General features: G+C 43.8%; 1 protein-coding gene across 2 annotated transcripts in view; it reads left to right on the top strand.

The window, feature by feature from the left end:
• LOC139415231 (jagged canonical Notch ligand 2b) overlaps window positions 1–13,311 on the top strand; it is a 103,967-nt gene that overhangs the window by 82,776 nt on the left and 7,880 nt on the right. For both annotated transcript variants that reach the window (XM_071163159.1, XM_071163160.1), the window contains 4 exons: window positions 6,489–6,602; window positions 6,811–6,926; window positions 7,111–7,386; window positions 7,520–7,651. In XM_071163159.1, coding sequence (XP_071019260.1) covers window positions 6,489–6,602; window positions 6,811–6,926; window positions 7,111–7,386; window positions 7,520–7,651 — 638 coding nt within the window. The remainder of the gene's footprint in view (window positions 1–6,488; window positions 6,603–6,810; window positions 6,927–7,110; window positions 7,387–7,519; window positions 7,652–13,311) is intronic.

A 13,311-nucleotide genomic window follows, 5' to 3' on the forward strand; every position in this document is an offset into this window, starting at 1 on the left:
AATTAAATATGTCCAACATCTAAATATTGTTTAGTTTACATTGTCATTTATTGACTCTCCCTACCTAGCCTCAGGTGGGCTTTCCAATATCAAACCAATTTTGCCATGGTCGAACTGCAACCAGCTGAAGATAATTGGCGAAAGAAGTTGGCTAGCACTAGCTAGCCAATGCGACTTTAAGACTCAAGACTTGGTTAAACTGTCAAGTTATCTAGAATGGTGACTGACTGGGTACTGTTTTTGCAGAGGGAATGTACAAACGCATGCCACATCCGAACACACACACGAGATCCCCACGTTAAAACACAACTTTAATTTGGCTTCAGTCATGGCCTTTGAATTTCTTAATGACTAAGCCAGACAAATGACTCATTGCCTGCGCAAATATTTATATATTCTTAATTCCTTTACTTGAGATGTGTGTATTGTTGTGAAATTGTTAGGTATTACTGCACTGTTGGAGCTAGAAAGACAAGCATTTCACTACACCCACAATAACATCTGCTAAACACATGTACAGTTGAAGTCGGAAGTTTACATACATTTAAACTCAGTTTTTCACAATTCCTGACATTTAATCCAAGTTAAAATTCCCTGTTTTAGGTCAGTTAGGATCACCACTTTATTTTAAGAATGTGAAATGTCAGAATAATAGTAGTGATTTTTATTTCTTTCATCACATTCTCAGTGGGTCAGAAGTTTACATACACTCAATTAGTATTTGTTAGCATTGCCTTTTTAAATTGTTGTGTCAAATGTTTTGGGTAGCCTTCCACAAGCTTCCCACAATAAATTGGGTGAATTTTGGCCCATTCCTCCTGACAGAGCTGGTGTAACTATGTCAGGTTTGTAGGCCTCCTTGCTCGCACATGCTTTTTCAGTTCTGCCCACACATTTTCTATAGGATTGAGGTCAGGGCTTTGTGATGGCCACTCCAATACCTTGACTTTGTTGTCCTTAAGCCATTTTGCCACAACTTTGGAAGTATGCTTGGGGTATTTGTCCATTTGGAAGACCCATTTGTAACCAAGCTTTAACTTCCTGTCTGATGTCTTGAGATTTTGCTTCAATATGTCCACATAATTTACCTCCCTCATGATGCCATCTATTTTGTGAAGTGCACCAGTCCCTCCTGTAGCAAAGCACCCCACAACATGATGCTGCCACCCCCGTGCTTCACGGTTGGGATGGTGCTCTTCGGCTTGCAAGCCTCCCCCTTTTTCCTCCAAAGATGGTCGTTATGGCCAAACAGTTCTATTTTTGTTTCATCAGACCAAAAAACATTTCTCCAAAAAGTACGATCTTTGTCCCTATGTGCAGTTGCAAACCGTAGTCTGGCTTTTTTATGGCGGTTTTGAAGCAGTGGCTTCTTCCTTGCTGAGCGGCCTTTCAGATTATGTCGATATTGAACTTGTTTTACTGTGGATATAGATACTTTTGTACCTGTTTCCTCCAGCATTTTCACAAGGTCCTTTGCTGCTGTTCTGGGATTGATTTGCACTTTTCACACAAGTACGTTCATCTCTAGGAGACAACGCGTCTCCTTCCTTTTCGGTATGGCTGCGTGGTCCCATGATATTTATACTTAAATACTACTGTTTGTACAGATGAATGTGGTACCTTCAGGTGTTTGAAAATTGCTCCCAAGGATGAACCAGACTTGTGGAGGTCTACAATTTTGGAGGTCTTGGCTGATTTCTTTTGATTTTCCCCTGATGTCAGAGGCACTGAGTTTGAAGGTAGGCCTTGAAATACATCCACAGGTACACATCCAACTCAAATTATTGACTCAAATTATGTCAATTAGCCTATCAGAAGCTTCTAAAGCCATGACATAATTTTCTGGAATTTTCCAAGCTGTTTAAAGGCACAGTCAATTTAGTGTATGTAAACTTCTGACCCACTGGAATTGTGATAGTTTGTTGGAAAAATGACTTGTCATGCCCAAAGTATGTCCGGACCAACTTGCCAAAACTATAGGTTGTTAACAAGAAATTTGTGGAGAGGTTGAAAAATGAGTTTAATGACTCCAACCTAAGTGTATGTAAACTTATGACTTCAACTGTATGTGACAAATAAAATGATTTGATTTATTTCAGCCCCCTTTTAACCGTCCTTTAAAAGTGCCTTGTCTCAATGATACGTAGCCACCTAAAATCGGCCAACGTCAAAACAATGTTGAATTTGTCGGCACTAATCTCTTATGGACAGACCTATGTAAACAGAACTAAACTCAGAAAAAAAAGTAACTTCCCTTTTTCAGGACCCTGTCTTTCAAAGGTAAATCATAAAAATCCATAACTTCACATATCTTCATTGTAAAGAGTTAAAACACTGTTTCCCATGCTTGTTCAATGAACCATAAACAATGAATGAACATGCACCTGTGGAACGGTCGTTAAGACACTAACAGCTTACAGGTAGGCAATTGAGGTCACCGTTATGAAAACTTAGGACACCGAAGGACACACCTTTCTACTGACTTTGAAAAACACCAAAAGAAAGATGCCCAGGTTCCCTGCTTATTTGTGTGAACGTGCCTTTGGCATGCTGCAAGGAGGCATGAGGACTGTAGATGTGGCCAGGGCAATAAATTGCAATGTCCGTACTGCGAGATGCCTAAGACAGCACTACAGGGAGACAGGACGGACAGCTGATGGTCCTCGCAGTGGCAGACCACGTAACAACACCTGCACAGGATTGGTACATCCGAACATCACAACTGCGGGACAGGTACAGGATGGCAACAACTGCTCGAAATAACACCAGGAGAATCCCTCCATCAGTTCTCAAACTGTCCGTAATAGGCTGAGAGAGGCTGGACTGAGGGCTAGTAGGCCTGTTGTAAGGCAGGTCCTCACCAGACATCTCCGGCAACAACGTCGCCTATGGGCACAAACCCACTGTCGCTGGACCAGACAGGACTGGCAAAAAGTGCCCTTCACTGACGAGTCGCAGTTTTGTCTCACGAGGGATGATGGTCGGATTCGCGTTTATCATTGAAGGAATGAGCATTACACTGAGTCCTGTACTCTGCAGTGGGATCGATTTTTGGAGGTGGAGGGTCCGTCATGGTCTGGGGCGGTGTCACAGTATCATCGGACTGAGCTTGTTGTCATTGCAGGCAATCGCAATGCTGTGCGTTACAGGCAAGACATCCTCCTCCCTCATGTGGTACCCTTCCTGCAGGCTCATCCTGACATGACCCTCCAGCATGACAATGCCACCAGCCATACTGCTCGTTCTGTGCGTGATTTCATGCAAGACAGGAATGTCAGTGTTATGCCATGGCCAGCGATGTGCCTTGATCTCAATCCCATTGAGCACGTCTGGGACCTGTTGGATCGGAGATCGAGGGCTAGGGCCATTCCCCCCCCAGAAATGTCTGGGAACTTGCAGGTGCCTTGGTGGGAGAGTGGGGTAACATCTCACCACAAGAACTGTCATATCAGATGCAGTCCATGAGGAGGAACTGCACTGCAGTACTTAATGCAGCTGGTGGCCACCCCAGATACTAGAGGTCGACCGATTATGATTTTTAAGACCGATACCAATACCGATTTATTAGAGGACCAAAAAAGCCAATACCGATTTAATCGGCCAGTGTTTTTTGTTTTGTTTTTGTAATAATGACAATTACAACAATACTGAATGAACACTTATTTTAACTTACTCTAATAGTGAGGGGGGAAAGTATTTGAATCCCTGCTGATTTTGTACGTTTGCCCACTGACAAAGAAATGATCAGTCTATAATTTTAATGGTAGGTTTATTTGAACAGTGAAAGACAGAATAACAACAAAAAAATCCTGAAAAACGCATGTCAAAAAATTTTAAGTCGATTTTGCATTTTAATGTGGGAAACTTTATTCCATTTGTTAATCATCTGTCTGTGGAACTTGTTCAGTTTGTCTGTTGAATCTTATGTTTTTACAAATATTTACACACTAAGTTTGAAAACAAACGCAGTTGACAGTGAGTGGACGTTTCTTTTTTGTTGTTGAGTTTACTACCATAGAATCTGTTGAATGGAATTGAATGCGAGAACTAGCAGCAGTAGTTCCAGTGTTTGTTTTTCGTCACAGGTTATTTGTACAAATTCTGATTTTGTAGGTGTTAGTCTGATTCAAATTTCAGGAGGGGAAATTTGGCTCATAACTTGCAAAGAGAGGATGGAGCTACTCGTTCCTGTTTTGCTCCTTGTTCTACCATCTCTTAATCCCTTCTTTTAACACATGGATTAACCGAGTACTTTAAACCAACACGAAACGTTTGTACCTTAGTTGCACAAACTTTCTATCAATCTCAGTGTGTTCAGAGTCCAGTGGGTAACACTCCCAGCAAGCACATATATACAGTGGGGCAAAAAAGTATTTAGTCAGCCACCAATTGTGCAAGTTCTCCCTCTTAAAAAGATGTGAGGCCTGTAATTTATCATAGGTACACTTCAACTATGACAGACAAAATGAGGGGGAAAAAATCCAGAAAACCACATTGTATGATTTTCAATTAATTTATTTGCAAATTATGGTGGAAAATAAGTATTTGGTCAATAACAAAAGTTTCTCAATACTTTGTTATATACCCTTTGTTGGCAATGAGAGGTCAAACATTTTCTGTACGTCTTCACAAGGTTTTCACACTGTTGCTGGTATTTTGTTCCATTCCTCCATGCAGATCTCCTCTAGAGCAGTGATGTTTTGGGGCTGTTGCTGGGCTACACGGACTTTAAACTCCCTCCAAAGATTTTCTATGGGGTTGAGATCTGGAGACTGGCTAGGCCACTCCAGGACCTTGAAATGCTTCTTACGAAGCCACTCCTTCGTTGCCCGGGCGGTGTGTTTGGGATCATTGTCATGCTGAAAGACCCAGCCACGTTTCATCTTCAATGCCCTTGCTGATGGAAGGAGGTTTTCACTCAAAATCTCACGATACATGGCCCCATTCATTCTTTCCTTTACACGGATCAGTCGTCCTGGTCCCTTTGCAGAAAAACAGCCCCAAAGCATGATGCATGCTTCACAGTAGGTATGGTGTTCTTTGGATGCAACTCAGCATTCTTTGTCCTCCAAACACGACAAGTTGAGTTTTTACCAAAAAGTTATATTTTGGTTTCATCTGACCATATGACATTCTCCCAATCTTCTTCTGGATCATCCAAATGCTCTCTAGCAAACTTCAGACGGGCCTGGACATGTACTGGCTTAAGCAGGGGGACACGTCTGGCACTGCAGGATTTGAGTCCCTGGTGGCGTAGTGTGTTACTGATGGTAGGCTTTGTTACTTTGGTCCCAGCTCTCTGCAGGTCATTCACTAGGTCCCCCCGTGTGGTTCTGGGATTTTTGCTCACCGTTCTTGTGATCATTTTGACCCCATAGGGTGAGATCTTGCGTGGAGCCCCAGATCGAGGAAGATTATCAGTTGTCTTGTATGTCTTCCATTTCCTAATAATTGCTCCCACAGTTGATTTCTTCAAACCAAGCTGCTTACCTATTGCAGATTCAGTCTTCCCAGCCTGGTGCAGGTCTGCAATTTTGTTTCTGGTGTCCTTTGACAGCTCTTTGGTCTTGGCTATAGTGGAGTGTGACTGTTTGGTTGTGGACAGGTGTATTTTATACTGATAACAAGTTCAAACAGGTGCCATTAATACAGGTAATGAGTGGAGGACAGAGAAGCCTCTTAAAGAAGGTCTGTGAGAGCCAGAAATCTTGCTTATTTGTAGGTGACCAAATACTTATTTTCCACCATGATTTGCAAATAAATTCATAAAAAAATCCTACAATGTGATTTTCTGGATGTCTTTTCCCCCTATTTTTGTCTGTCATAGTTGAAGTGTACTTATGATGAAAATTACAGCCCTCATCTTTTTAAGTGGGAGAACTTTCACAATTGGTGGCTGACTAAATACTTTTTTGCCCCACTGTGTGTGTGTGTGTGTGTGTGTGTGTGTGTGTGTGTGTGTGTGTGTGTGTAAGCATAAAAACACTTCTGTAAAGCCTCCCTAGTGGCACAGTGGTCTGAGGCAGTGCTTGAGGTGTCACTATAGACCCGGGTTTGATCCCAGACTGTGTCACACCCGGCCGTAACCTGGACACATAGGGTGGCGCACAATTGGCACAGCTTCGTCCGGGTTAGTGGAGGGTTTGGCTGGGGAGGCTTTACTTGGCTCATCGTGCTCTAGTGACTCCTTGTGGCAGTCCGGGCGTCTGCAGGCTGACTTCGGTCAGCAGTAGAACGTTGTTTCCTCCGACACATTGGTGCAGCTGGCTTCCGGGTTTAGTGGGCGAGTGTTAAAAAGCGCCGTTTCGCTGGTCATGTTTTGGAGGACAAATGACTCGCGCTTCGCCTCTCCCGAGCCTGTTGGGGAGTTGCAGCAAAGATACGTAAGATCACAATTGCATATCACGGAAAAGGGGGGGAAAATCCCCCATATAAATACTTATATTATTATAATCTCCCTTCCTCTCATCTTCTCTCTTCTCGTTCAGATATAGATGAGTGCCAGTCGTCTCCCTGCGCGTACGGTGCCACCTGCGTGGATGAGATCAACGGCTTCCGCTGCGTCTGCCCACTGGGGCGAACGGGCCCACAGTGCCAAGAGTGTGAGTCTCACTCCCCCCTCGTGATGCACACACACACATGCGCGCACGAGGATGAGTGTCACTTCATTAGAAAATCAAGACCTTCATGTCTTGTTATGGCAACATGCTCTTACTGTCTGCCTAGACACAATTGACCTTAGCCTCTGAGGTTTCAGTTGATTGACAGCAGTATGTTACTGTGTGTGTGTGTGTGTGTGCGCGTTTGTAGTTATCGGTATCGGGAAGAGCTGCCACTATGCCGGCCTGCAGTTCCTTCATGGCAGTCGCTGGGAAGAGGAGTGCAACAACTGCCACTGTGTCGATGGCAAAGTGGAGTGTACCAAGGTGAGTGTACACTCTCGCACCTTATTCACACATGCACATCGCTAGCGCACACACCACACACTCACTCGTAATAAATTTAACTAATTGGGACTTCAATACCTGGAGCGTACAACACTGAAACGGGGCCTCTTATTGGTCCAGAGGCTTGTGGTTGACCCCTCCCTCTGACCTTTGACCCCCACAGGTCCTCTGCGGACGGCGGCTGTGCCTTCTCCCAGGGTCACCAAAGTCAACGGGTGAGGAATGTGCCCAGGCGGGCCCAGGTGGGCGTGAGTGCCAGGAGCACAGCTACCTCCCCTGCTTCTCGCCCCCCTGCCATCGTTGGGGGGTGTGCTCATCCTCCTCCGGCAGTGGTGAGCCCGCACCCCACGACCACACCAAGTGCCAGCCCAACAGTGGGCACCTGGACAACAGCTGTGCCCGCATCACGCTCATCTTCAACCGGGCCAAAGTGCCAGTGGTGAGTGTCTTATCTTTGTACACACCAATGTTTGATGTTATCACAGAATGGAAGTACCAGCTTTACAGGAAGCACTGTGGTGCAAGTTGCTTTCCTCCTATATTCACAAACTGTATCTATGTGTAATCTCCAGGGCACGACAGTGGAGAACATCTGTTCAGAGCTGAGATACCTGCCTGCCACCCGATCCCTGGCCAAAGACCACGCCCTCCTTGTGCTCTGTGACCTCTCCTACACCAATCAGGATGCTGTAGAAGTTGCCATAGTAAGTCCGCTCCTCTGGCTAGCCAATCGAAATCAATTCCTCATCTCAGACTTCTGCCATTAGGGACAAATCCTGACTGCAGGTTGTTGTTCTTTTCCGACATTCTGGTAAATCATGCATTGATGTCAATAGAAGATTCATGCCGGGTTCGCAACTTTGGTTTTTGAAGTGAGGGGGACAACAACTTGGCTTGGTCTGATGGTCCTCCCAGTTTTTGGGGCATCTAATGCTCATTTCCTGAATTTCTATGCGATCTATTATGATGCATGGCCCTTCTAGCCATCTCTATTTAGAACAAAAAAGCAAAAATGCCACAGTCATCAAGCTAGATGAGAGACCATTATTAAATATGAGAGCAAGCAGAGAGAGCTTGCAAAGTGCTGTTATACTTTCCAGGTCTATGCCCAAACGGTTCGAGCTTCTAATTTAAAAATGAATCTCTCCAGAAATGTCTCTCACTGTTGCTGCCTGTTATAGACCCCCCTCAGCTCCCAGCTGTGCCCTGGACACCATATGTGAATTGATTGCCCCCCATCTATCTTCAGAGTTCGTTCTGTTAGGTGACCTAAACTGGGATATGCTTAACACCCCAAGCAAGATGCCCTCAATCTCAAATAAATTATGAAGGAACCTACCAGGTATAACCCTAAATCTGTAAACATGGGCTCTCTCATAGATATTATCCTGACCAACTTGCCCTCCAAATACACCTCTGCTGTTTTCAATCAGGATCTCCGTGATCACTGCCTCATTGCCTGCATCCGCTATGGGTCTGCGGTCAAATGACCACCCCTCATCACTGTCAAACGCTCCCTAAAACACTTCTGCGAGCAGGCCTTTCTAATTGACCTCATCCCGTCAGTCGAGGATGCCTGGTTGTTATTTAAAAGTTATTTAAAACATCATGTGGCGGACTCCAATAACATCGAATAGTCCCCCCGATATGCAACTGTTCAGGGAAGTCAGGAATACACACAGTCAGTCAGGAAATCCAAGGCTAGCTTTTTCAAACAGAAATTTGCTTCCTGTAGCTCTAACTCCAAAAAGTTTTTGGACACTGTAAAGTCCATAGAGATCACGAGCACCTCCTCCCAGCTGCCCACTGCACTGAGGCTAGGTAACACGGTTACTACCGATAAATCCATGATGATCGAAAATTTCAATAAGCATTCCTCTACGGCTGGCCATGGTTTCCTCCTGGCTACCCCAACCCCGGCCAACAGCTCCGCACCCCCAGCAGCTATTTGCCTGAGCCTCCCCAGCTTCTCCGTCACTCAAATCCAGATAGCAGATGTTCTGAAAGAGCTGCAAAACCTGGACCTGTACAAATCAGCTGGGCTAGACAATCTGGACCCTCTCTTTTTAAAATGATCCGCCGCCATTGTTGCAACCCCTATTTACCAGTCTGTTCAGCCGTCTTCATCGACCTGGCCAAGGCTTTCGACTCTGTCAATCACAGTATTCTTATCGGCAGACTCAATAGCCTTGGTTTCTCAAATGACTGCCTCGCCTGGTTTACCAACTACTTATCTGATAGAGTTCAGTGTGTCAAATCGGAGGGCCTGTTGTCCGGACCTCTGGCAGTCTCTATGGGGATACCTTAGGGTTAAATTCTCAGGCCGACTCTTCTCTCTGTGTATATCAACAATGTCGCTCTTGCTGCAGTGGATTCCCTGATCCACCTCTATGCAGACGACACCATTCTGTTTTCGTCTGGCCCTTCTTTGGACACTGCTAACTAACCTCCAAACGAGCTTCAATACCATACAACACTCCTTCCGTGGCCTCCAACTGCTCTTAAACGCTAGTAAAATCAAATTGGATGTGGTCTATCACAGTGCCATCTGTTTTGTTACCAAAGCACCTTATACTACCCACCTGTATGCTCTAGTCGGTTGGCCCTCGCTACATATTCGTCGCCAGACCCACTGGCTCCAGGTCATCTATAAGTCTATGCTAGGTAAAGCTCTGCCTTATCTCAACTCACTGATCACGATAACAACACCCACCTTTTCTCACTGGTCATCCCTAAAGCCAACACCTACTTTGGCCACCTTCCAGTTCTCTGCTGCCAGTGACTGGAACGAATTGCAAAAATCGCTGAAGCTGGAGACTTACAATTTCCCTCACTATCTTTTAAACGTCAGCTATCTGAGCAGCTAACCGATCGCTGTACGTAGTCCATCTGTAAATAGCCCACCCAATCTATCTACCTCATCCCCCATATTGTTTTTATTTACTTTGCTGCTCTTTTGCACACCAGTATCACTACTTACACACCATCTGCTCATCTATCACTCCAGTGTTAATCTGCTAAATTGTAATTCCTTTGCTACTATGGCCTATTTATTGCCGTAACACCTCATGCCATTTGCACATACTGTATACAGACTTTCTTTTTTTTTCTTTTGTGTTATTGACTGTAAGCTTGTTTATTCCATGTGTAACTCTATTGTTTCTGTCGCACTGCTTTGCTTTATCTTGGCCAGGATGCAGTTGTAAATGAGAACTTGTTCTCAGCTAGCTTACCTGGTTAAATAAAGGTGAAATAAAAACATTAAACATATTTTTTAAGTGATTAAACTGAACTAGATCAATGATAATTCAATCATCAGTATTGTGTTGCTCCTTTAACCAATTGCATCACAAGTGAACAGTTCTTACAAATAAAGTATGAAGACCTAACTTTTGATTGTCTTAATGACATCCTCTATTAAATTTCAGCCAACCCGAGCCGCCTGCACGCCGACCCTCACCAGTCTAGTCAATAACTCGACTCTCTCCCCAACAACTTCCTTTGTCTTTTTTGGGGCTGTATCAAGGGAAGGGTTTGGAAATCACAAGTTTAATAAAAACACACATTAACACACAAACAGTATATCCTCCATATAATTCATATCATAGACCTTAGTAATACTTTTAATTGCACACACTATAGCTGGGTCACCCCGTCCTGCCCCTAGGGGTCCACGGCCCTGCAGCGCCCCAACCCCATTTAGCTCTAGGATATTAGTGAAACATTAATTATTGGTTTCAGGTGTGTTAGGCCAAGGCCAGAGTGACTACCATCAGTACAGCAGATCCCCAGAGCCAGGACTGAGCAGCACAGAAGCTAGGGATTGCCTAAATAGCTGTCTTCCCTGACATGGGCATGTTTTCAATACAGACTCCTTTTGTTGTACAGTATTGCATATAAAGCATCAGACCTTATGAAAGTTGCACAGTATACCCTTAATCTTGTAATCAATCAAATCTAGTGATAAATAACTTGACATTTCTGCTATACATTGTGCGAGGATAACCAACCTTACACTTAATGGCAAAGCATTTCTTAGCCGCTATGAATGCTAGGTTACAGTTTCTTCTGATAAGTCTCAAGTATCAACATTTCCAAGCATACAAAAACAGGGACAATCTGTAGACATGCTGAGATAAAAGAACATAGTCTTTGCCAGAATTCAGCCAGCCATCACAACACCATAATATATGCAAATATGTCCCGTTTTTGTGTTTTTCACCTCCAGCAGAATTACATTTCTGAGTGTATGATATTCAGTTTAACTGGCATATAGTACGTTCTATGGATGGTCTTAAACTGCAGTAATTGTTATCTGAGATTATGAGCATGACTCGGCATTCTAACATCTGTATACATTCATCAATAGCGTCTCCCAGGTCTTCCTCACATTTCTGTTTTACATATTTTGTGTCATGGAAATCCGCTTTTGAGGTTTCAGACTTTAAAATAGTTTTAATCTTTGAAGCATCTTGCTTGTCCAGTGTTTGCTGCACTGAGATGAGCGTAGTGGTTTCGTAATTTGATTCAGGTGTAGTGTGAATGAGGCAAAAATAATAGCTAAAGTTAGTGAGCTAGCTAACGAAACATCAAATTTACTTTGGTTGAAACGGGACAAAACAAAAGGCTATAAGACATTTCAATACACACAGCTGTTAAACACTGCTACCTGACAGAGTTCAGCTCAAGCTAAACTCTAGCTGTCTGTGGTAGCTACTAGCTAGCTAGCTGCTAGTAGTTCATTCACGTCAGTCGAGAGGGGATGAAACATTTGCTAACGTAACATGTCCGTTATACTATTAGCTCAGCACTGGGAATAAAAAAAAAAAATCTCTCTCAAACAGCAGTTACCTTGACAGCTAGATCAGTCAACTAAAAAGTAGCCAGTTTCTGCTCTGCTTACTTTTACATCTTGAGAAAAAGCGCAACACAGACAGCAGCTGCCTCTGTTCATCTCTCCAGTGCTGGTCCTATACACCAGCCTTTCAGAAGCTTTGCCTTCATGCAGCCTGTCCGTGCACACTGGTATCAGTGTGATCCTAAATCCAGACACCCTACCCGACCGCTCTGAGGTGTCCACATGGTACTAAAGCACACCGGTGCAGCTTTTTGTACACAGTGCAATGATAAAACTGGGAGGGATAAAAAATGCAATTTCAGAATGTAGAGGTTGTCCATGTCCGTCTCCAGTGAAAGGTAAGCCCCTGAATTAATGCGAGAAGCTGAGTTACTTAGGCAGATTCAATCATCTGCATAAAGTGCCCACCTGTTGAGGAAACAAAGTTGGCTACATTCAATGGAATAGATGCGATACTCATTGACACCCTCCAAAGCACTGAGGTGGCTTATTAAGGGGCTCGTGGTTTGGAACTAGCTAATTACAACTGTTCATCCGTTATATAATTGGCGCTGTGCAGGCAGGCGATGTTTGACAGTGGGTACAGGAAATGCATTGCCAACATGTAAAGTTGGAGCCTCAACCCTTTGATACAAAACTTGGTTATCTTTTCTGTTTTATGGTTGGTCATAAACTAACAAACGGAAATCAGATTTTCTTCCATGCGGCTCAGATCTCCTTGATATTCCAAATTGGCACACCACGTCCTTAAAGATAACTGCCTGGTCTCTAATCGGATTCCCTTAAATATATTTGGGAATACCAGGTGGGGCAGGAAGATTTTTCCCACACTGTTGGGGATGCAGGGAAAGGGTTTGAATTGATCAATCAATACCATTTTTATTTTCGGAGGGCTTGCGTCACAATGCTTCTTAGAAAGTTGTAAATTGTGTCTTTTGGAGTGATGCCACAAAAAATAAAAGTTCATTTCAATCGAGCCAACTCTGAAGAGCTAAGCACCATCACATATGTGAATTAAAATTTGGAGCATGTGTTGGTTGTAATTCTCCTAGAGAATCTGATGGTCTCAAATCACAAGTCAATAACCACAGAACAGCCTTCCCAAAGCATACTTGTTTGTGCCCACGTGGCAAGGAAGCGCATGCAGTGTTGAGTTTGATGAAATGCAGGCCATATAATAATTTGGTTTCCCCTCCATTAAAATGTTTTGGTTAACTCTGCAATGCATCTGATTTGGTGGAGACTTGGGCTGTGTCACTCTTTACTCATTCAGTTAGATGAGACCCGGGCCTGTCAACTTTATTTTATTCCACTGGCGTGTATTTCTTAACACCAGTAGTCCTATTGGCAATCTTATGAGACTCTTTTCAACATTATTAGAAAGACCAAGGTCTGGGGTTGAAATGGGTTCCCTTTTATCATGATGGCTTATTCCAAAATGGGAGTTATTACCTCTCAAACACAGTCAACTTGAATGAATTAATGTGGCCTACAGTCTTAGAAATA

The sequence above is a fragment of the Oncorhynchus clarkii genome, chromosome 8 (assembly GCF_045791955.1).
Source record: "Oncorhynchus clarkii lewisi isolate Uvic-CL-2024 chromosome 8, UVic_Ocla_1.0, whole genome shotgun sequence".
Lineage (NCBI taxonomy): Eukaryota > Metazoa > Chordata > Actinopteri > Salmoniformes > Salmonidae > Oncorhynchus > Oncorhynchus clarkii.